Source organism: Candoia aspera, chromosome 2 (assembly GCF_035149785.1).
Source record: "Candoia aspera isolate rCanAsp1 chromosome 2, rCanAsp1.hap2, whole genome shotgun sequence".
Lineage (NCBI taxonomy): Eukaryota > Metazoa > Chordata > Lepidosauria > Squamata > Boidae > Candoia > Candoia aspera.
In genome coordinates this window covers 100608329-100633374 of record NC_086154.1, presented here as the reverse complement: position 1 = coordinate 100633374, position 25046 = coordinate 100608329, and the positions used below count along the sequence as shown (strand labels likewise).

Here is a 25046-nt window from a genome sequence, read left to right as displayed (position 1 = left end):
TTTTTTTGTGCATCCCAAATGTCAATTAATTATAAGCTTGGCCATTTTGACCCAAAACTCAAACCTCCCTCCAGTATCATTTTGTGAATTTTTTATTTACATTTTCTTTTACTAGTGATTACCACACCCTTAAATTCTAGCACAAAGTACACAACTCCTACCACTTTTTTAAAAAACTCCCCCTTTGGTCCCAGAGCTGTCTTGCAACCATTTTGTTACCATTGTGAAGAGTAACAGGACCATCCCAGCAGCAAGGGATGCCCTCCCCCACTACAAATTCCAGTGTCCAAAATATTAGATTGTTGAATACATCATGCACCCCATCTTTGGCTAGGTTTTCTATTTGCATTCAGAAACAGCACAAAAACTTAACTAGCGATTTCAAAGCCATTTGCTTACACTCAACGACTGAAAAATGGTAAGGAGAAAAATGCCATTCTCAGCAAAGTTGACTTTACATTTTGCACAAGAAGAAGGGGCACAGAAAGTAGTACAGTAATGTGAAGTGTGAACAGTGCATCTCACATAAGAAGTTTTTCTATTCTCTCCCAAAGAGTTGAAGTAAGGCATCAGATATAGGAAAGTATATCATCTCTTGGTTTTGAGAAACTCAGAACATAATAGTTGAGGCCATAGTGAGTACCAGACGCTGGTGGGCAGGGGAAATAGCAGTGAACTTTAAGAGAACAGGAATCTCTCCTTTCATATAAAATGGACTGGAAATGCAGGATTATTGTTCAAGCAAGCTATCACAGCCCCCCACCCCCAAAAGCTCATTTATTGGGCTTTTCTGCACTGCAGGTTCAGTGGCTGGTCTCCCAGCCATCAGCCAGCTGAAGATGAAGCCACTTAAGAAATCTCTTTCCAGATTTCAGCTCTTTCCTCCTCTTTGGCCACAGTGATGGCCTGGTGTTCTGTTCAGATCCTGGTTACCATATATCCTGACTGGTGGACTCCTGCTTTTCCCCCCACCCACCCACACCAGAAAAGCAAGCACCAACTGCTTTTCATCTGGGCATGTCTTTTGAGGCCTGGGGTGTGTTTGTGTGGGTGGGGGAGTGTTAACAGTTTTATGGTTCTTCCTGTCACTTGGGCTAGAAGGAGAAACTTTGCAGATCTCTTGCCAACTTCCTTCTGTTGAAAGGAAAACAAAAATGGAAACAAAGAAAGGGCAGATCTGCCACTAAACTTGTTAAAAAACAGAGAAAGAAATGGCTAGCATTTTGTCATTCCACAACTGAACCTGAAACGAGAAGGAAAAGTCTAGCCTTTCATTGGAGGTAGCCCAGCATGAAATGGCTGACAAAGCAAAGCGTGAGGACTGGATGGCTGTATCCACCTGAGCACGCCAACTGGAGCACAAGCATTTGCATAAGACAGAATGGAGTGCGCCATGTGTACCGGACTGCCCTGCTTCAGTATTTTCAGGTGGGAAAACACTACTTCCTGTGCAGAGCAAGGAAAACACCTTCCTAGGAAGCTAGGGGTGGACTGAGGACAGTTTCATCTCTTCTTGCCCTCCTGTTCCATTCTTGCCCTGGGGCAATTAGGAAATGCTGGTCAGCCCTTGGTCTGGTTCTCCTAAAGCAAGTGGGAATTCTTGAAAGGGGAAGGAGCCCACAAACACTGGAAGGAGGCACTTTGGTATCGTCTGGCAGACACACCACCACCTAAAAGGCCACCTCTGAAAATTGCTGTAAAAATTAATCTCTATAAGGAGGTGCATGCAAAGCCTCCGGACTGCACCTCTAATGCCCTCATCATGCTTCAGCGTAACAGCTACAAACCCACGATCCAAAGTAGTCTCTGAGATCATGTTGGAGAGAGGTCACTTTTCTCTCCCGTTTTCAAACTGGAGCCTGAGCACTTTTCTCCCCTTCCTGTTTGCCAGGTCCAAGGCACTCCTGATCTCAGAATGGGGCGCGCAGTGCAGCTTTCAAGAGCTACTTGGTTTTGGTTTTAATGAAATATGCTTCTCTCGGAGCAAATGTCATTGGCAGCGATGTTTTTTCTCCCTGATCACAAGCATGAACAGGCAAGGAAGGGCAAAATATACGGACAAAAAGCCATTCTAAACATCTACACATCTTAACCTTTCAAGATTGGTTTCAAAAATTGATTTCCTGTTCATGATTTTGAAAGTGTTTGTTCATTTACTGATTTTTTTCTGGTTGTCCTCAGATCTCCTTCTGCTCATTGGAGTTTGTCCACAACTGCATTTTATGGTGCTGGGGATAAGTCTGATCCCTACAGTTTCTTGGCTGCCCCTTTCAAATCCAAAAGAGTGCTGATAAGAAAAAACATAACATCCCCTCATGTTTAAAAAAATAGCAACAAAGCCTACTTTTGTCTAGGAAACAGAACATGACAGGCTTTGTAGGTAAGGCCCGGGTTCCTTATAAAGATTTGCCCTTCTCCTCGTTCAGTGATATACAGTAGCTTTATATCCCTACCACTTTCAAAATGCATTTTCTATAGCACTTCCCACTTTAAGAACATTTGTCTTTCATTAGTCTTTAAATCCTAAATTTTCTCCCACAACAGAATGGGAGAATATCTTCTTTCCATGATATATTTATTATATTAATTCATACAAGACAACATTTGAGCATCATTTTCTGCAAGTAGTTTTGCCCCCAAAGAAGCGATTTCTTCTGAGAAAATATATAAGACAGTTTGAAGCTCTGTGGTTCAGACAGTGTAACCAATAATTAAAGCAATATCCAGTATGCTAAATGCACAATCATGTTTAGCCAAAGTAGCTGTTCTGGGATCTGATCTGGCAATGGAAAGACTCGCTCTTCTTGTTGAAAAGGAAGGTTCATTTACTGGCGGAAGGCCCAGAGACCGCCATGGCGGCTTCTGCCCAGAAATGGGCTAATCCTAAACATACAAAAGGAAGGGAAGGGCATAGAAGTGAGTTCATCTTTGGGACAAAGTTGATTTGCCTTGCAGGACATTGGAACAAGAAGGCCTAGCCTGCTAAAATAGCCTTGTGGCCAAACCCAAGAGCAGCTGCCTTCAGCGGTTGAGGAAGAAGGACTTAATGCTCTGGAGGATGTGATATTTCTGCTTCTGCCGCAGCTTCTTGCGGATGATGGGGATCCAGACAAGCCCACACACAAGCAGCATGAGGCCAAGGGAAAGGAAGGCTGGCCCACACAGCTTAAACACCTCCTTGGTTATGTTGCTGGTTTTGTTGCCCATGTTGTTGCTTGTGTTAGTTGTGTTGTTGTTTCTGTCCAGGGTGAGGCAAGTCAGACTAGTAATGGCAATCCCAAAGAGGAACACTGCCCCACCCACTGAGAGCACAATGACTGGTTTGTGATAAATGTCCCATTTGTTCCGGGGGGGAGCATTCCAGCCGGACTCACTCCGTGAGCTGATGCACAAGGTACTGGCTGTTTGGCTGGGCAGCAAGTCCTTGGACTCGGGGGACTTCTCTCCCTCCTCCATTTCTTTGGCTTGGGTTTCCATGGCTACCAGTTTTATAGGCTCACAGCATTAGCACCTCTGGAGCGGGGTGGGGAAGAGAGAGGAAGAGAGAGAGAGACAGAGAAGAACTGAGGTTATTTGAGCAGCCTTAGATATGATTCTCCACTTCTGCCCAAGCCATGGACCATAATTTATTGATGTTATTTATGGGCATGACTGACTCATTGTTTCAACCCCATGCCAAGGATAGGCCATAAATCTAAGACAGCATTACAGCTTCAGAAAGTGCATTTTGTGAGCTTTTGCTTGCCTCTCCTTGAAATTCAGGGCTCTGATCAAGGTTGCCTTAGAGAACTTTGCACAATGGATATATAATTTTAGAAATCTGCTCACAATGGAAGCACACTAATCATATTTCAGCAACTGTCTCACAGCTGGGCTCAGGAAGAATTGCCTTTTGGACAGCAGAAGGAACCAGCATATTGCTTAGTCCTAAAAAAAGGACCCTACACCTTGGCTTCAAGGTTTGGGGTTTCCTCCATATGTGCTAGCTTAAAATGTGAGGGATGGTCTTTTTTTACTCATCTCTTGGCTGGTAATTCTCATGGCAAATAACAGGGCAGTGGGATGTACAGGGACAACAGGAAAAGCAGAAATATTTAACTTACTCAAGAACATTCTCAAACTGAAGATGGTAGATTATCCCATTTCTCAGTAGAAGGGATTTTAGCTGCTCTAATGCCACCATTTTTGTCTGAAATTTCAGGCTCTGAAGCCAAGCTAAATTTCTGTAGGGAGACCCAGCAAGCTTTTTCCTGTCTCTGGTAGTCACCAGCCAGCAAAGCCCCTCACTGAGTCTCCAGGCTTCAATAGGTACTGATACCTATTAACCAAAAGCAGGTTCAGTATACTGCTTACACTGCTTGCTTGCTTGCTTATTTATTTATTTATTAAAAACAGCTTTCCCCAATCTGGCAGTCTGGTGCCCTTCAATATGGGTCATGCTGGCTGGGGAATGTTGGAGCTGAAGTACCAGGAGAACTGAAGGATAGCAGATTGGTGAAGGTTACATTAAAGACTCTATTTTCCTTTTTGGCTAGTGTGTTCAAATCAGTACACCAAAGCCACAGAAGAATTGACATTAAACTGTGGTGTGCTTTGTACTGTGAGATGGTTCTAGGATTGGTGAAAGGTTGAAGGCTGTCTCCAAAAACATGGGCATCCATGGGAAGGGACAAGAAGAGGTAAATGACAAAATGGACATCACAACATCACCACACAAACACTGCCCCTTATGTATTTGCATTGGGTGTTGTGAGAGCAGAGCTTGTGACAATGCACATTTTATATTTTGGCACTGTGGTTAGGAATGGATGCGTATGTCTAAATCTTCAGATGGACAAACTAAGTCTGACCCAGAGGTGAAGGTGCCTTGGTGTTTTATCCATGGTCCATGGATAGGTCTTCATACTGCTTTGCTGATATCACATTTATATCTGTGTTGTACTATTCTGATTATGTTCCTGTTCAGGTGGCTGATTTATTCACCCTGTTCAGGTGGCTTTTATTCCTGATGGCATGGCATGGCATGATATGGCATTTAGTTCACAGAGCAGACAGTTTAAGGGAATTCATTCATTCATTCTTCTCAGAAGACCTAACTGAATCACAGTTTATTTATTTTATTAATGTATATGGCACTCCTATCTTGTATACAAATGAACAACAATATAAAATACATAATGGCAACTGTGGAAAAGATAAACCAATGTCAGATGACATATCAATCTCACAGGCTCCATTAATCTCCACATCCTCATGCCCAGAAGTTCAGCTGCTCTTCCTCCTCCAGGAGAACATACTCAAGCATCATAAATAAAATCATAATTAAAATGGTTTTACAAGCAACAACAATGAGAACTCATGCCACAATGGGCATGTAAATAATGAAAACCTTTAACACAAGCCTGGGATGGTTTTGGTGGGCCAATAATATTTATCAAGGATAACAGTGGTTACTGCGCTCTACATGGGGCTACCCTTGAAGAGTATCCGGAAGCTACAGCTGGTCCAAAATGCAGCTCTGCAGGCGATTTTCAGTGCTTCAAGATCAGCACATATTACCCTGTTGCTGCGCGAGCTGCACTGGGTGCCAGTTTGCTTCCGGGTCCAATTCAAGGTGTTGGTTATCATCTGTAAAGCCCTACATGGCATGGGGCCAGGTTACCTGAGGGACTGTCTCATCCCTGTTACATCAACCTGTCCCACCCGCTCATGCAGAGAGGGCATGCTGTGAACCCCGTCTGCACAAGAACTCCATCTGGCGGGGTCCAGGAGGTGGGCCTTCTCTGCAGCAGCTCCTGCCCTTTGGAACATCCTTCCCCTGGAAGTGAGGCTAGCCTCCTTTGGACTTCAGGAAACGATTGAAGACCTGCTTTTGTCACCATGCCTGGAGTGGGGAGAGGAAGAGCCACTCTTGGGGTTGGTTGGCTCCCTAGTCCTGCCGAGGCCGATCTTGTTCCCCTTTGGGTGGTATTAGATCTGCCATTACTTGGATCTCATTACATTTTATATTTATTTATTGATATTTATGGATTAATGATATTATTTATGATTTTATTGAATTTCAAACTGTTTTATTGTGAACCGCCCAGAGTCCCCCGTATGAGGGAGATGGGCAGTGATAAAAATATGATAAACAAACAAGCAAACAGTGGTTAAGGATTTGTCAAAGCTGCTGAAGGTTCCGACTCCATCTAAGGTGAAAGGAGTGGGAACCTGGAGATGCTTATATACTGCTTACTGTGTCTGATCTATGCCAATCTCCTTTGTAATTTTAGCCTATATTTTGCCTACTGTATTGGACATAATGGAATTTATTTACTAATTGCCCCAAATAAATCATTTGCCCATTCTGTTTTTGTGCATGTGTGTGTTAAACCATCCGACAAACAGCTCTACTACATTCATTCTTTGCAACTATCCCATCTCTTTGCACAGCAGCTCTCAGTATATTGATCTGTAATTGAAATGGATATTTATCCCAGCACAGACTATTAGTGCTGCAAATGACATCCAATTCCGTCCATAAATAACCAAGTTGCAGATATCCCCATTCACACACCCCCTCCCAAAAGGGAGCTTAGCTGAAAAAAAGGCCTGCACTGATGTTGGTAAAGTTTGGAAGCTTGATCCCAACATAAGGGGACCTAGGAAACATAGTCTCTGTTTGCAGAAAACAGCAGCCATTTATATGTTCCTGAGATCAGATCATGTTCTCCACTAAGTAACCTCACCCCAGATCAGACTAGAGTGGACAATCTGTGATTTGTCTGAAGTCAGCTGGCATTTTTTAAAACATTGCATTGAGTCTCAAAACCGAGTCCTGTGTTCTTTATCCAAGCTAACACACACTGTACTACAGCATGTTACCCCATACCACATACAGATACACACAAAATCACAGCACGGCCTTGGACTTTGGCACTATGGGACGCGTAGTCTGATACATCTGGAGGACGCCTGGTAGGAAAAGGTTAACCTCAACTCTTTAGAACGACAACATTCTGCAGCCATCAAAGCAAAGCCAGCTGACCTCGGCTCATCTGCAGTAGAAACAGGGATCTGTGGGCACATCTAGAATTCTGAGATCACATAAGAGGTGGCCTTCCACAAAATCTTTGGACCTTGCATGGACAATCACCAAATAGTTCATTATAAAATGGCAAGCAGGTGAGGCTGTTCCTCTCTGTAAGATGCTCTTGATCATCTGAGTTTACTTGTTATCTTTTTAAGCAGATAGTCATCCTTCCAAACAAAGCAATGAATTACACCCACTCACTATTTCCTGAACATGTCTGTAAGCGTTTGTGGAAGTGTTTTTAGAAACCAAGGTGATATTAGAGATTGGCTGCTTTTGAGCATGCCAGTTTCGTATTTTTTTTTAATTAAAGGAACTGAAAGAATTAATGTCAAGCTGGGCGGAGAGCCTATGCATATTCCTGTTGTCTTTCCCAGTCCATTCTATAAACTGCCATCAGATTCTTGTGCTATCACTCATATTTTTGAGTTGTTCAATACTAAAATTATATAAATATGAGGGCACTTATTGGTAGAACAACAATCTCACAAGTTAGGACCCTAATTAACCTAAGGGTTGTCAACATATTTCTAAAATCCCTCAATTTGAATGGATTTTCCTCTGGACTGCAACAGAAAAAATAAAGTGCAGGTTCTCCACCCTTGCATTAATGGAAGTTAGATGTGAAGAACACAGGAGTATGCTAATTAAGGAAAGATACTACTTTCAATGGTATTTCTGTTTCACCTTCTCTTCAAGATAGCTCCTAGAAAATATGATTTACTGGTTTTTAAGTTGATTTAATGCTCAGGACAATTTTATGGAAGAAAGACTGCCTAGAGACATCTTGTTGAGAAATCTGTTCTCTAGTACTTGTTGTCTGGTGGTTGAGAAATCTGGGGAATATATGTAGATTTGTGAATTTAAGAACATTACTCATGAAAGACTAAAATACTGGGAATTTCGAAATGTATCATCATTCAGGACTGTCGGTGCAGTTACAGATATTCCTCAAATATTTGCAAGGTTTTCAGCAGTACAATGGCTCTGAATGTCTTGCTTAAAAACCAAAAGCACAAGAAGTTCTGCTTCCTCAGAATAACCAGAGAGAGGCTGGATTCTCTCTCAGGTTAGCACCTATTAGGTGGGGGAAATGGTTTCTAACCTTGATTTAGGGATTAAAGGAAACTGAAAGCAGTTTCCTTCGTGTTCTTACCTTTCCAGAAATCCTTTGCAGGATGGGAATGTCCCACCACCTCAGAATCCTTCTGGTGGTATGTTTGGTTCAATCAGTAACTTAGGAGTTTTGATCTCTTGATTTTTGCCACTGAACTTTCAATTTTTAATGCTAGCCAGCTCCTGTTGGAAGGGAAAAGCTACTGGTGGCTTAGCTAAATGTACCAGAGCTAATTCGTTCATAATCTTTTGGAAGTCCAGAAGCCAAGTCCAAACCCTTCTGGTACCCTTCTGGTACCCTCTGTATATTCTCCATATATGTTGCCTCAGTAGAAATAGAACACTCAGGGCACTGGCAAATTCTAATACATTTGGATGTGGGGCAACTTGACAATAATAGAAGTGGCCTAACATGCACAAACATTTTTCTTGGTCCACATAATCTCAAGATCCTAGTTTCTGTGAAGAAGGTGACAATGCTGTTTAACCACAGAAAGGACATAATAGGACAGGGCCATTGGCCAACACTAGTAGGAAAGTGATGAAGTGTTATCCACATCTTTGAGCAAGGCCTGAATGATCCAGAAGCTAACATCCAGAAGCTTCCCAAAAGGGAGTGCCCAAGCTATAGTCCTCCTTACAAAGATAGTGATTTTCTAGCTTGGGCTGCAGAATCTTAGTGAGATTGTGATGTTTGAACTAGGGACTAGGTGGAATTATCAGACTGTACAGTCCTTCTCTGAAGAAGGCAACAGAAACCATCTATCTGATGGTTTACCTGGGAGGTTCCCATTTTGGGGAGTGTAATCATATTTCAACAGCCACAGCCTTTGCAATTCGCATATGCAGAATGTTGTGTGGGTCCTCATTGATCCAAGTTGTCCTCACATATCCTATACTAAGGCTTCTGTGCACCATGACAGACTACACATGAGGTGGACAGGCAATAGATTGCAACTGATAGATCTCTACATGATTTATAGTACATTAGTAGTGCTGAAATGTTTAACCAAAATGACTTCCCCTAGCAAAAGTGACATTGCTGAAATGAAGGAAACTCATGATGACAGACTTGAATCTTGTGTAGAAAGATTGTGCATTAAGTTCCAGCATTTGAACACAGTCCTGGCTTCAGAATCTTTTCATTTTAAGTCCAGACTTTTGCATCAGGTTCCAGTCGGTAGATCTCTGGATTCTAATGAGATCAACAAAATAGATCCAACAAAGCCTAAGGCTGCCCATCCCTGGACTGCATAATTAAAAGCTTGTCTTCCATGGTTCCTTTCAAGAAGACAGTACAACTGCCTTTCTCTGGGAAATATCTCACACTCCCAGTTATTATTTTGGAATCTTGATCTGCCAGGTGAGCTGAGCATAAGCACAACACAAAAGTTTGGCCTTTCACTGAAGCTTCTGAATTGTATTTGCAGTTTAGCTACTGAATATGGGTGGAACTGAAGTAGGAAGCCTGTTTACTGCGCCCTGATTCCCAGCATTTTTCAGCTCGTGCAAGGAAGCAAATGCTATGTTAACATCAATTTGATTAAACAGCTTCAAGCAAAAGCAAAGCAAATCAGTCAAGGCCCATTGGGGGTTTGAGACTTTCAGTTCCTCTGAGATACTGGTTCAGTTAATAGCTCTATGTTTCACAGTGATCCCTTACGATCTGTCACAGAGCTACCAGCCACCCAGTTATAATATCAAGCATTTCTACTTACAGAACTGGTGGCTTCCATCAGTTGGCTTGCAATCCCGAATATAATGTATCCTAGGTGGATGTTGCAATTTGCTAAGTAGCTTTGCTTCCAGCCTCAGATATCCCCCACTTCTGTTATCATCTGCACTGAGTGGCTCAGAATTCCTGGAGCCTTTTCCAGCTCAGATGAGCTCACTCACTTAGTGGCCATAAGCTCGCCTTAACTCTTCACTTGCTGAAGCTCCAGTGAATGGTATAAACTGCAATACACATTGTTGTCATTCAACAAGCAAAACTCTCTGCATACATCAGGAAGACAGAGGCAGAGTGTGATGCCAGGATAGTTTGGTCAAAGGAAGGAGCATCAACAACAACAACACAAAGGCTGGTTCTGAAAGAATCATTTGAATGATTATTATACATTCTTCCCTTCCTTGAGAGCGCTCTAATCCCTGACTTTTTTCTGCATCCCTAAATACCTAGCATCTCTGCAGTAAAATAAACACAGAGCTTATTCCTGTTTCACACAGCTTGCACTTAAAGTAAGAAAACACCCAACAGCCACAAAAAAGTACCAAACAAAAGCATGATTATAATTAGTATAAGACTAGAGAATATGAGGTCCTGAAGATGTTGCTGAATACCAGCTCTTACCAGTATTTCAAGTTGCACATGTTTACACAACTCCTTAGAAATAATTTGGAAAAGAGGCTTCATAGCACGCCATTTAACTACAACTCTGTAAAGCAGCTTCACCTTTCCCCAGGATTATGTGGCTGTTCTCTGTGGTTGTCATGTGATCTCAGGAAAATATACAGTTGCTTTAAAAAGTTGCAGGCAGGTGCTGTTCCAAAGCACTGCACAGTTGTTGTTGTTGTTAAAACTAGTTTAGCAATATTTTGAGACCCTTAATGAGTGGAATCCCACCCCGCCAAAAAACTGGTCAAGCTGAAAATGTTTCAAACACAGCCAAAAACGTATGCCTAGCCCTAATAAAAAGCTGGCTTGTAGCTTCCAGGACTATCTCAACAAATGAGAAATATAGAAGTTACATGTTGACTAATTTTTGTTTTTCTTGATTGCTGCTTTGATTGTTCACAGGAAGAATTAGAAAGTAGATATAAAACAAGGAGAGAAATACAAATGTACATGATCAGAAACCAATACTTCTTCCATGTCAGTGAGCCACAGGGCTCAGGAGCATGTCAAGAAAAATGGTCAGTATATTTGAATGTTTCCAGAATCCTTCCTAACAGTTAAGACATCGCTCACTTCATAGAGAAATTCGCAGTTCTGAGCCATAAGAAGTTTGCTAGCCACTGACTACGGGGCTCTCCCCACGGCTCAGCTGAAGACCTCTCTGCTTATCCTTTGAGTCAGCAGAAAACAAACCAGCATGAAATTGGTCTCCTCATTGCTGATCCCTCTCTTGCCTCTGTTTCAAGTCACTGCAACTACTCAGCTTGCCTTCAAGGTATTGGCTGACAAGGACTAACAGGTTTTATACCTCTGGTAGCTATTTTATTTATTTTTATTTATTTACTTTCTATCCTGCCTTTATTATTTTTATAGATAACTCAAGGTGGAGAACATACCTAATGCTCCTTCTTCTTTCTATTTTCCTCACCACAACCACCCTGTGAGGTGAGCTGGGCTGAGTGAGAGGGACTGGCCCAATGATGCTGGGCTAGGGGGGAAAACCCTACTTGGATAGGTAAGGATGCCTCGCTCATGGGCTGGGAATAACATGAATGCAAAGTCATGGGGATAGCACAGAAAAAAAAAGTGCAAGTGGGGAAAGGCCATATATTTGATTTTTCCAGGTTTCTCACATTTCCTGAAAATTCAAATAATAAAAGAAGTATACCAATATTATAAGTTTAGAAAAGAATCTAGAATCTAGAAGCTGGTTAATATGCTTAATTGCCTTCTACCATAAAGTTGTTTTAATACAACTTTGCTTCCTCTTTATTTCCCTCCGTGCTGTGAATGGGGGCCTTATAATTTTGCCACTTGAATCGGTGGCCAGAGCTTTCATAACCTCATGTTATGTTAATCACACTCATCTTAAGACTAAGAGTGAGGTAACATGATATTCCCTTTAAGTAATGTGCACTTTTGTCCCATCAATCATATTGCTTACTTGCTTACTTGAAATATTGCCTTTCACAGACTGGCCAGTTTAGGCATGATGTCAGATACATGAACATGCCTCCCAATGTCTTTTGCTTTCACTAAAAATAGCGATTAGGGTTGGTAAGGAAAATGTGGATCAGGACACTTACTCCCCTTCACCCCCCTCCCCACCATGAATCCCCAACTCACTCCCTTCCCTACTATTTAATTTGGGAGACTCTTCTCTGTTATCCCGTTCATTCATGATAATTGATTAAAGCAGCAGCTGAGAAAGTACTTGAAATCTGTCTGTAGCGCTGAGGGGGCATTAAAAATAATCTTGCAACATTCTTAGGAATTAGAATGGGGCAAAATATTTTTTGTCTCTCCCCCTTCCCTCGTCTTCATTATGGCCTATTGGAAATCATCTTTGTGATGAAATGGTAGAGTATTACTTTATTAAAATCCAAGCAAAGGGTTAACTGGACAGTTCCTTATAGGGAAGTCCAGGCAGGAAGTGAAGAGGGCTTGAGAGAGGGTAACAAGATAACAGAAAGGCAGAGTAAAAAGAAGGGAGGAAAGAGGAGACAATTAGTAGACATTAAAGAGAAACCTTGGTGAGCCTTTTGGAAAAGTAAACGAATTTGTCTGTAAATATGTGCAGAGTCTGGCCTCTAAAAACATATATGTTCATATAATAAATAAAGTTTTAGTTGTAATAAACAACTGATACTTTGAGCAAATGGGAGAGAGTATATTAAACTCCCTTCTATATACCTAAAATATGATCGTGCCAAGAAAAGCTGGTAAGAGAGAACACCAGTATAAGGACACCAGGTTTATCATTTTGTGTGATAACAGTGAGATTTTAAACTGTACTGATTCCCCAAATAAACTAAAGAAAATGGTACTTTATAAAATGTTACCGTAGTCCCAGGGAGTGATACTGGTAAAACTGTTGATGGAATGTTTCCTTCCTCCCAATTCTACAGCATAGACCCGAGTGCCTGAACAGAGCCCAGATATTGTGGTCGTTATGAGAAAAGTCCTGCTGGTCCATCAAGAGGATCATCTCGTCCACCACAGTGGCAACCAGCAGCCTTGGGAAGCACGTTGGCAAGATAGGAAAGCTATACCCACCTCCTTTTGCTCTCAGCAGATTGCAGCTAGCAACACGTTGGCTCTGCTCTGATCCTGGAGCGACTGCACATAACCATCAGGCGTGTGGATTTATCCTGACCTTAAATGCAGGAATCCACAGCCTCAAACCAAGTAATAAAAGTCTGAAAATAGCTGTACCTGGTAGCTGTCCAAGCAACAGCAGCAGTAGCAGCATTTGCCGTAGTGATATAAAGGGTCTCTACCTTAGCATCTGGCTTCAGAAAGACACTTGTCTCAGCTGTCTTGGATGCCTTTTGAAGTTGCCCCATGCGGATGCATTTCCAGTGGCTTCTACAGTGCAGCCAACAGCCTCTAGGAAGATAATCAGCTTCTGCTCCCTTGTGTATTGTTTAAAGCACCGCAGCCTTTGCAACTCAGCTTTTCGCTTAGAGATACTGTAGACTTGTGCATGGCCGCACATGGAGTGCTCCTGCCATCTAGTGGGAAAAAAGTGAAAGCAAACAGCTGGAGGTGAATTAAACATTTTTTTCCCTTTGGACTGTAGATGTCCTACATCTTCTCCGCATCTTCAAATTTAAATGACCTTTGAGTTGGCTAGAAGCCTATTAAATTTATATGTGATATGCACATGGATGGAAAACAGTGTAGTTTTGTTATAGTTGAACTGTCAGAGAAGGAGCCTAAAAGATCTCCCAAGGTAGGACTACCATCTAGAGGACTACTAAATGGCAAAATAGAGCTGTTTGCATTTCTTTTCTGCCACCTAGTGGTCATCCAGATTTTTGCAGCCCAGAACTTGTAGCCCTTCTTTAGTGTGTCCTGACCACAACTCTGCCAACATGGATTAAGTCCTGCAGTTATTTATTTATTTAAAGTTATTGGCCCCCCCCAACTCCAGTTTTTTTGGTAGGAAAACGGATACAAATTCATTGAATGAGAGTATTAAATAGGTGGGTGTTAAACTGATGAGAGATGGCAAAAATTCAGAATTAGATTTCCCAAAACTTGGATAGGCACATTGGAGCACAAGCTGACATTGGATTAACTTGATCATCCCAAGATCAGGGTCCTGCAGAGCATATGTTTGTATTTAGATTCATAGGATAAAAAGCAGCTTCACCTTTGTAGCCTGTACCAGGGAAATGAGAGTGAGAAAGAATGAATGACTCACTTCTGCCTCCAGGGCTTCAATTCAAACATGATTAAACTCAGACCAAAACTCAGGTTTGAAAAGTAGATAGTAAAACTGAGCAAATCTATGAAGGTTTTCTCATTCCCTTTGATTAACTTTGTGCCAATATTTGTCCATTAGAAGGTCCATTAGACCTTCCACACCACCACTGCCTTGCACCTCTTCTGTGTATGAGAGGTGTGTGTGAGTGCATGTGCCTAAGAGATTTAGCTTTGTTATAGGACGCAAAATGTTTCAAGATTGAAACAATCTACTCAGAAATATCTGTCTCTGGGATAGCACAGCCTGCTCTGAGTCTCTCAGAACTTAAGTTTTGACCTTCCCCAAAGTCTTCTGATCTCAAAACAGGACATGATTGGAACAAAACTTTTCTTCTACCAACACTATTTTTGTTGGTTTTTGTTCACATACATCTTACTTTATTTGAAAGCTGGGAATCAACCTTTTCCCCCAGTTACTCATTCATTCATGTAATCATTCCCTGGGACATTTCATATTGCTTTTCATGAGACGTGTCTTTACAAAAATGTTTTCATCAACCGCCTTAGCCCACTAAGTTTCTCCATATTGCCCTGCCTGCAGCATTTCTGTCCTGCATGTAAGAGAGTCATCTAGCAACTCTTTCATCTAACTTGCTACCTACGGCTTGTCTTGTGCTGGATGGCTGGGCAGAACTCCCAAGAGGTTCTTTGCTTTGAGGCAGAAGGCTTAAGGAAAGCCCCTTCTTAAAGCTGTTTCTTGAAGCTTTGCACCCCCTCCCCCCCATTTGTAAGCAGAATGAAGCAGCCCCATTGCTTCAGTTTGCCTCTATCTTGAGGCCATTTCTGGCTCTTGCAAATGCAGGTCATGGAGAATCACTTTCATATGTCCCCTTAGCCTTTATTTTACTTGTCCCACTTTGAACACAACTCCGCTTGTGGGAGAAGATCAATAAAATCAATGCAAAAATAGGAGCTGGATAATTCCACCTTGTCTTAGTTACATGTTAACACTATTTACCTAAGTGATAAAGTAGATCTGTCCCTTTCCTTGTTCTTTGTCTTGCTCCAAACACAGCAGTCAAGAGCCTCTTTTGTTCTTTTAGCGTTCCTCGCAAACCTTTGCTCATTTTGGGTCTGGGAATGGATTGACAGAAGACAGACGTCCTCCTCTAACCACCTATATGGTCTGTATGTTACTTATATCACCTTCCCTATACAGCTTTAAGAAAACATTTTAAACTAAAATATGATTGCTGCTAATCTGCTCAAGAGATAGTAAAGAGATGGTGGTTTTCAGTGATCTTGAACAACAGTGATCATCAAGAGGCATGCTGTCCTAAGCCATCAAATGGCCAGGTTGGTGTTCAGGATTCCAAACAATTTTCTGGAAAATGTTTGCCATTTCACAGACAAGCCCAGCTTTGGATTCCTACTGTCACTGAAGACCACTCCTCTACCCAGTCTTAGCAAAGTGCACCACAGCCATGCTGCCACCAAAGAAATATCCCAACGACCACCGTGATGGAGGAGAAGAGGGCTTGCTTGCCTTTCTTTGTGGCTGGCTGTGGCGAAAGCAGATTCAGAACTAGTTCAACCAAACCAAGTTGGTGATATTAAGCTGTATCAGTACATCAGGACTGAGACTGAAGAATAGGAAGCAGCAGACAATTACAGTTCCCAGAAATTAATCCTAGGTTTGCCAGAATTTATTTTCAGGCATTTCCACATTCAGTGTGGGAATGGTCATGCCAACACATTGGGATGGTGCCAGGTTGATTTAGAGGATTTTTGTCCTCTTGTATTTCTTCTGGATAAAGGTGTTTTATATAAAGCAACACTTGCACAGAGCACTGTTTTCAGTCCTTAGTCCCTTCCCCAAAGCATCTGAAGCCTTTCGTGTGAACCCAGGCATATGATTATCCTCACATCTGCTGATTGTAGAATGATGAGAATAGGCAGGGAACACAGATTCCCCAGCTGACCTATCCGAGAGTCCGGAAACCATCATCATTCAGTCAAGGTCATTCTCCCCTGAGCTACCACAGCTTCTGGAGTAACAAGAATCTCTCCATTCCTGCTCCACAAGGAAAGGGCAAAGATAAACAGATAGCACCTTCCCCACACCCATGTTTTTAGCACATGCAGTGCACAGTTTAGGATCATAGTGCCCAAAATCTAAGTGTTGTTTTGAGGACAAATGTGACCAGTCAGCAAGATACCATTCTTCCTGAATATAAATTAGCACTGAAAGCTATGATGGTGGCATGACACCCTAGTTTTGCTGCCAGGCACTTTTCCCAACAGTTTCAACCAGGGTTACAAATTGTAGAATGGAAGTTCTCTGTTTGTTGAGGGGGAGGGTTGTAAAGGAGAGAAAGAGTCACAGAAAACTGGAGTACAGAAACTCTGGGCTGATTGGCATGACTAGCTTACCCAGTGAGAGGATGGGCCTCTGACCATTTCTTGAGTGTAGGGACACAAGATGTCATTCTCTGCCTGTCCCCAATTTACAGGGAAGGCAATCTCTGTTTCTCTTTTTCTGCTATGGGACAAAAGTAGTGTTTCCTGACTCGTGCTGGCTCCAGCTGTGCTGTCCATCTGTCTGCCGTGCTCCAGTTCATTGCAAGCAAATACCTCCAAGCAACATGGCCACTGTGTGCTATGACAGGGACAGGGGTGACTGCAGGGTGTGGTCAAAAAAGTCAAGAGGATGGCTACAGGACTGCAATCAGAGCTTTGCCAGCTTTTGAGGTGCATTGCACATCCTGGGTTTTTGACCAGACCCCCCTGGGCAGGAACATTCCGTCCAGTCACTCGTCAATGCCCTTCACACTAATCTTTTTTAACAACTTAACCAGTGGAATGGTGAAAAGCTGCTTCCCCCCTTTTTAACAAGCAATCTGATGAAACAGTGAAAAGATGGACTAGGCTTTTTGTTTCTTTTTACAAGTTTGTTGATGAAACAGTGAAAAGGAGGATTTTTTTTTCTTTTTTCTTTAACCAAGTGAAATTGACAAGACTTCTGCCGGTTTTGCTTTCTGCCTCAGACCCTGGAGGAACCCTTGAAATATTTTTTCAGGCCTGGGGGAAGCCCTGCACATTCAGGCTTAAATATAGGCCTGAAGTTACAAAATTATTATATTCATTTCATGTGTCGGCCTGTATACTATATGCATTAACAGTGTTCTTAAACTAAAAATAAAGAATGAAACTTACCTCTTTAATGTGAAGTTGCCCACATTTTAAATAATTTTTTAAATAAATTGTGATCTGCCAGGGAACCCCTAGTGACCTCTCGTGGAACCCTAGGTTCCACAGAAGTCTGGTTGAGAAACCCTGTTCTAGATTAACTCATATAACAGTAAACCTGGTGCTTCCTTTTTTCTTTTTTAAAGGTCCAGGAGGGGTAATGAAGACCATGATAACTGCAGTCCAGACAGAACAACAGACCAAAACCAAGGAAGGGAAGAAATCTGGAAAGGATTTTCTTAAATAGCTTTATTTCCAGCCAGTTTACATTCTGGATTCCTTAAGGCTGCAGTGATGAGAAGCCCCAAGGAGACATGAAACAAGAATTAGGTAAATACTGATTATATACAATAACAGATAAAATTATATGTGGTAGCTGACCTTTCTGCTCTACGGTTAAGTAACTACCCTTTGGATGCTGAAGAAAAGGAGCAAATCTCCAGAGATTATGATGAACTATTATTTTGACTAGCCACCAGGTGGTGATATTGCTCCATGGAGAAATTTACGATAGATAAAGAGTGCTTGCCAGCAGAAGACCAGCCTCCACAGTTTGTTACTTGGACTAATCTGTGTCCATATCTCACACATCCAAGTGGTGGAGCACATGCTTTGCATGCAGGAGATGCCATGTTCGATATCAGTAATCTCAGTTAAGAGAAGTAGAGTGACTGGCAGGAGAAACCGTTTCTGCCAAACTCCCTGAACTGAAACTGAAAATCAAGCATACAGGGTTCTGGAGCAAATGGAGAAACAGATTAGTCCAAGAGAATTCAGGGAAATCTTTGTCAAGTTTCCAGACAAAAACATAAACAAAGATCAGGTTATTCCTAAGACTGAGCTAACCTCAGGAATTTTTAGAACTCTTTCAGAAGCTGTAATCAAAATATTTAGATTGCAAGGGTGGAACAAATACTTCTTAGTATTGCTCTGCTAACCCAAACCATCTAGATCATTCATTCATTCATTCATTCATTCATTCATTCATAACAATGGAATATACATTTCTGTTTCAGTTTTCAGAGCTATACCCTCAGAAACGCGTTTACAAACAGTATATGGAATATAAATTTCTGTATATACAGATCAAGCACAGCTGCAGAAATGACAGGACTAGAACTGAAGAAATAAAGACTCATTTTATGTTGTTGAACTTTATCTATGTACTTTTTTAAATTGATTATGTGCCATCAAGTTGTTTTCGACTCCTAGTGATCACATAGATAGATTTTCTCCATGATGATCTATCTATCTATCTATCTATCTATCTATCTATCTATCTATCTATCTATCTATCTATCTATCTATCTATCTATCTATCTATCTTTCAAGTCTCCCAATGGCACACTTACCACCACTGTACCTACGTACTTACTAGTGATATGTATTTAAATATTTAACATAATTTATCCCACTTTTCTACTTAAAAAGCATTCAGTATAAAAATCTGAACAAGGGGAACTTTTATTTTCCTAAATTTTTTTCATGGAAGGCAGCTGATATCTGATATAGGATGCAAATTTTCCAAGAATGCTGAAGAACTTTCAAAGCCCTTTGTGTTGAACAACAATTGGCGTATAAAGTGTAGCCCACCCTAAGCAGTGTGTGAGAAACAGCTATGGCTTGCCTTTTATGAAATCAGCATAACTGGTTGAAATAAGCAATTCTCTTGTACTTGACCCAGCCCTTAATTTCCAGCATATTCTATTATTCATAAATTATATCCCTGAAACTCTTCTGTTGCATTATCCAGTTTCCTCTTATCACTGGTGTGAAGATGACTTAACTGAATGGTAAAGCATGTGCTATGCATACAATATGTCTAGGATTAGCACCTGGCACTTGCAAGTAAAAATGAGTGTGAATGGAGTGAGTGTAGGCCAGATTCCTTTGGTGCTACCATAGATATTTTAACTCTGGCATATTATTAAACCTGAAGTTTAATTTCTGATACCTCTCCTTACATAGCATGATTAGGGAATCATATTTGCCTGTGGTGCAAGAGCAGAGAAAGACTGGAAATCAACTAGTAACTAACAGCAGTAGGTCAAGAGTAGCCCAACAGACCTCCTACATAGTATGTTCACAACTTTGGGGTGAGAACTAGGAATTTTCCATCAGATGTGTTGGTCATATTCAACACATGGAGCAATGCAGCCCCTCGATTTGGACCAATTATTGTTGCTGGGGAGAGTGTTGTTGTAGTTTTGGCCCTGCCTACTGGGATCGCTGGTCCTATCCACTGCTGGCCTGCAATCCACAGCATAGAAAAAAGTTCCTGTCCCTTCTTATAGACGTGATATATTATTATTATTATATTCATCCACTGCTGTGCAAGTCTTTCTTGGAGATTTTGATTCCCAGAACCAGGGCTAGGACCAGAAGCAGTAATGATGGATTTCTGTTTGTCTTCCAAGAGAGAAGCAGGAATTGCTTGCTCAAATTCTCTGCTAATCACTGGCTTGATGAGCTACTCACCAAAGGAAAAGGACAACCCTAATTTATTATAAGTTCACATCAGCAGACTGGCATATTTTTTGCTTTCTGCATGTTATACACAGACATTACCTCAGTTACTTAAGAAGGCTGGTCTCTCAGAAAGCACAGCATTGTGACATAGGGCAAGCCAGCACTGAATCTTTAACAACCATCTTTCTGCATCCCCCCTTCAAGTGAGTCTCTCTGAAAGGCGAAGAAGCTCACTAGCAGCAAGGACATCGCTGGCTCCTTGGTTTCATCCAGAGCTGAGCTTTCCTCCGTCAAGTGTCCCACATATTTATCTTTTCAATAGCTTTTTCAAGCAACAGTGCCTTATTGCACTATTGATCAGGCAAAGCCCAGAATAATCAATGAGGCATAAAGAATTTTCCCCAGATGACAGGAGAGCAATTAACTGAAGTAGAGGGACAGAGCCTTAGCTCATTTAATTAATTAATGAGGTCACTTTGGCAAGTGTTTCACTAAAAAAAAAAAAACCTCTGGGAAGAGGGTTTCCAGCAGGGTGGGTCCCATGAGGGAAGCCATTTTCTGTGAAAGTGATCCATGCTCTTAGAGTCTTCACCCAGGCAGGTGAACGAGAGCAGATATCTGGCTGCCTTCAGACCCAGCGTGCAGGAAGATTTGAAACTCAAGGAGGAGAAAATTGCGCCTCAGTTCAACCCAGCAGGGGATGACGGGTTTTTCTTTTCCAAAAAGCAGGCTGGTTTTTGAGTGATATGGCAAATTTTCCATTAGGAGAATGGTGTGAGCAGGGAGAGGGGACAATGGTCATCAGGATTATAATGGGAACTCAACATCTCCAGTTAACTGTGACAGAAACAGCGCTTAAGAATACTATCAGCTTTCATAGGCTAGAGATCATTTCATCAGGTACATGAAGAAGATTCTGTCCCTCACATATTTAGGCTGTTATAAATTTGTGAGATGTCAAGATGTTATACAGTCTCATTGCTTTTGCTGCAACAAACCCGCACGGCTGCTATCTTTCATTAAATGCAGGCTTCATTGTTTTCAGAAAGACAGTGGCCTTTCGGGACTTCCTTCTGCATTAGAATGCACTCTTCACAGGCTGGTGCAGGTACTTTTTTTTAGAACTAGTCAGGCTTTATATGAGGACTAAATTTGGTTTGTAGGGACTCCCAGAGCCATGATGATGACCTCTATGAGGAAAGGCAGAGTCTATAGGAGGTCTTGAACTAAATAAGGAGGCTTAGGCCAAGTCACTTGGGAATTTGGCTGCTCCTTATCTTTCCTATGGAATGGTGTGCATATAGGGATAACAGGAGCTTTTTGAAGATGGCTACAGCATGGGAGGAAGGTTGCCCATCCCTTATAAGGAGCACAGGAGGCAAAGCCTTCTCAAAAGCTGTGGTTATTGCTTATCTCTGGGAGATGCAGCTGGTTGCTGTCCTGATGTTTTAAACCTCAGCTCACTTCAGCCTCAGCAAGTACAACCAATGGCATGGGATTGAGGGAGTTGTAGCCCAAAACATCTGGAGGGCCTCTGGTTGCCTATCCCTGTTCTATTACATATTCTGACCTAAATGGTGCAAAGGAAGATCTCACATTGAGCACTGACATGAGTTTAAAACATTCGTGTGAAACATGTAGCAGTGGTGAGAGTGTAAGTTCCTGGGTTGGTGTTCTTCAGGTGGCTTGGACAAAAACTGCCATAAGCCCTTTCTGAGTGGGACTTAAGGGAGCTGCAGTCAACCTCATCTGGAGAGCACTAGATTCTGCCCCAGGCATCTTTTTTTACCATCAGCTGCTGTAAGTCTGCTAGAGTTCCAGGGAAGAAGACGGGGTCTCCCAAATGCCTTCTAAAGAACATTGTGACAACATTCCCCTTCACACTTTCTGTAAAGTTGGAAAAGAATAGTGGATAAGCAGGACAGGACCATCTCTAGCCTATGCACTCTGCTAGCCATCCTGCTTGTAGTTGGACCAGCGATAGCATGTGCAGGAGAGATTTGTCTGCACAATATTTATGTTGCTATTTTATTTATTAATCCTCTAAATGTGACTTTTAAGGCCCCGGTGTTGCCTTATGAATAATGAAGCATGTCCCACTAAAGAGTACACCTAGACACTGAATGCATTTGACTGGCAGCGTGGCTGATGAATGCTGAGCATTACAACCATCCTGTGTGTGCAGAAATCAATCCATCTCCTTGGGGAAATTAGCTGTGCCAGAGCAAGAAGGAAGGTGCAGGCAATGTCTCAGCAGGAAAAGGAAGCTTATGCCTCCATCCCTCCTATGTAAGGAACTGGGAAGAGGGAAAGGCAAGTCAGAGGGTTGGTGTAGTGTTGTACCTGCCTGAACAACGGTGGGAGAGGAGGATCTTGGCACAGGCGTGGCGACCCCACCAAGCATCAAGGAAAGCTGTTCAGTCCAAATGCAATTCAGACTTCAAGAACTTGTTTGAAATATATCTGAGAATTGCTCCTTCAAGTTGTATCAGGGCCACCAGATCTGGCTACAAACCCCAGACAATCATTAGATGGAGCAAATGACTGCTGCAGCCTAATTGGTTATGTAGATTTATGCAGCCCATATATGGTAGCCCTAGGAATGTTTGCCCTGGTGCTTGGAAGAGCAATAAATAACTGGACTGCATGAAGTTGTGTGAAGCTTATAAGGGGCTTCAAGCAAGCCACCCCTTCAAACTGAATCTTCAGCTCTCTGAGGCCATTCAGAACTTGCTTCTGAAGATTTAAGGACAATGTGGAAATTCAATGGACTTTTGAGCTGCAATTTTCTTTTTATATGTGTGAATATAGAGAAAAACACTTTCAGTGTTTCTTTTATTCTTCCTAACTCACACTGAAATAAAAAGGAGAACCTCCTGATTTCTTGTCTATTTTGTATTGAATGAACTTGGTTGTGCAAGTGAGTCTGACAGAGTGTGCTTTCTGTCAGTTTACTGCATATCAATTATATCATAGCGCAATACTGATAGCATACATTTCTCAGATCTGTTTTTAATGCATAAGTATTTAGTCATTCCCACAGTTTGCCAATCTTGCCATTGAGCCATGCTAGCAAAAGCTAATCGTCAGAGGATTATTAAATTGTACTTTTTACTGTTTTTGAAAGTTCTGTTTCTCTGTTGGAGTAGAATGTGGTCTGCATTGTTTTCACACAACTTCTCTATAGGCTCTTTGATTAGCAATTTGAAGGCTGCCGTCTTGTCCCCTCCTTATCCATTATTTCTGTCATAAAATAAGTTCAGGGAGGATATTTCAGAAAGTCATTACAATAAAACCCTGGAGAGGGAATGTCCTCTAAACAGTCTGCTTCTTTGCTATTTTCATCATATTCTGCCCCCAAATTAAGCAACTACAGAGATTCTAATGCTTTTCCTTTATAGCCTATACTCATATCATTTATCTTGATTTGGATCTTGTTGCCTTTGAATCTGGATTTGAATCAGATCTTGCCATCTTTGAATCTTGAAAACTTAATGCAACTATGCTGATTCACATGCCCCAAATAAATAAACCAATAAATAACATTTTGCACAGTATGTAATGCACAGCACATTCAGCATGACCCTGACATGTAGGTAAATATGCACTGCTATTGAACCATCTCTCTTGGTTCAGATACAAGGATCCTGTAAGCTGCTAAGATAATGTTACAAAGCATTCACATATTCTTTTGAATGGAATACTCAACCACATGTATTAGTCTCAAGGCTGGAGAGGAAAGCTTGGGCAAATTTACACTTTCTGGTTATTTGGCATTTTTTCAACCTCCCAATTCTGTATGTATCATGGCTGTAAAACTGTCTGTTTTACATAGAGGAGAAGGCCAGAATGATCATGCACAAAAAATAACAAAAATGCAAGCAGATACACTGCAGTATCTCTTACAAAACAGGCAAGATGGTAGTCCTATTATGAGTTACAGGTCTTTTAAGAGTATGGGAATCTCATCCTGATCTGATTAGGCTGAATATGATAAGTTCATGGCTAACAGGCCTTCTGTGAACTAAATGAGAACATTTGTTAAATCTTCAGTGTGACAGTTCTATGCATGCCTATATGGGAGTAAACATCAATGAAAAGTGAGGGGTTGAATCAATGTCCTAAAGGATAGGATTTTGCAACCTGGTCTTTTCCAGGTACATTAGACTTCCACGTTTTTCATTAAACGAACAAATGTATGTGATAGTAGGAATTATGTAAGGTATAATCCAGTATACCAGAACATTGCAAATGGCCGGAAAAGGCTTTGTTGTTGTTGTTTATTCGTTTAGTCGCTTCCGACTCTTCGTGACTTCATGGACCAGCCCACGCCAGAGCTTCCTGTCAGTTGTCAACACCCCCAGCTCCCCCAGGGACAAATCTGTCACCTCTAGAATATCATCCATCCACCTTGCCCTTGGTTGGCCCCTCTTCCTTTTGCCTTCCACTCTCCCTAGCATCAGCATCTTCTCCAGGGTGTCCTGTCTTCTCATTAGGTGGCCAAAGTATTTCAGTTTTGCCTTTAATATCATTCCCTCAAGTGAGCAGTCTGGCTTGATTTCCTGGAGTATGGACTGGTTTGATCTTCTTGCAGTCCAAGGCACTCTCAGAATTTTCCTCCAACACCACAGTTCCAAAGCATTGATCTTCCTTCTCTCAGCCTTCCTTATGGTCCAGCTCTCGCAGCCATATGTTACTATGGGGAACACCATTGCTTTAACTATGCGGAGCTTTGTTGTCAGTGTGATGTCTCTGCTCTTAACTATTTTATCGAGATTTGTCATTGCTCTTCTCCCAAGGATTAAGCGTCTTCTGATTTCCTGACTGCAGTCAGCATCTGCAGTAATCTTTGCACCTAGGAATACAAAGTCTTTCACTGCTTCTACATTTTCTCCCTCTATTTGCCAGTTATCAATCAAGCTGGTTGCCATAATCTTGGTTTTTTTGAGGTTTAGCTGCAAGCCAGCTTTTGCACTTTCTTCTTTCACCTTCATCATAAGGCTCCTCAGTTCCTCTTTGCTTTCAGCCATC

General features: G+C 41.7%; 1 protein-coding gene across 1 annotated transcript; it reads right to left on the bottom strand.

Annotated features, from left to right (window-relative positions):
• Positions 1–2458: 2458 nt before the first annotated feature.
• Positions 2459–10126, bottom strand: PIRT (phosphoinositide interacting regulator of transient receptor potential channels). The gene is made up of 2 exons (XM_063296496.1): positions 9910–10126; positions 2459–3513 (listed from the first exon to the last, which is right to left on the bottom strand). Exon 2 carries the CDS (start codon positions 3475–3477, stop codon positions 3022–3024), a length of 456 nt encoding a protein of 151 aa, XP_063152566.1. The 5' UTR covers positions 3478–3513; positions 9910–10126; the 3' UTR covers positions 2459–3021.
• Positions 10127–25046: the final 14920 nt, after the last annotated feature.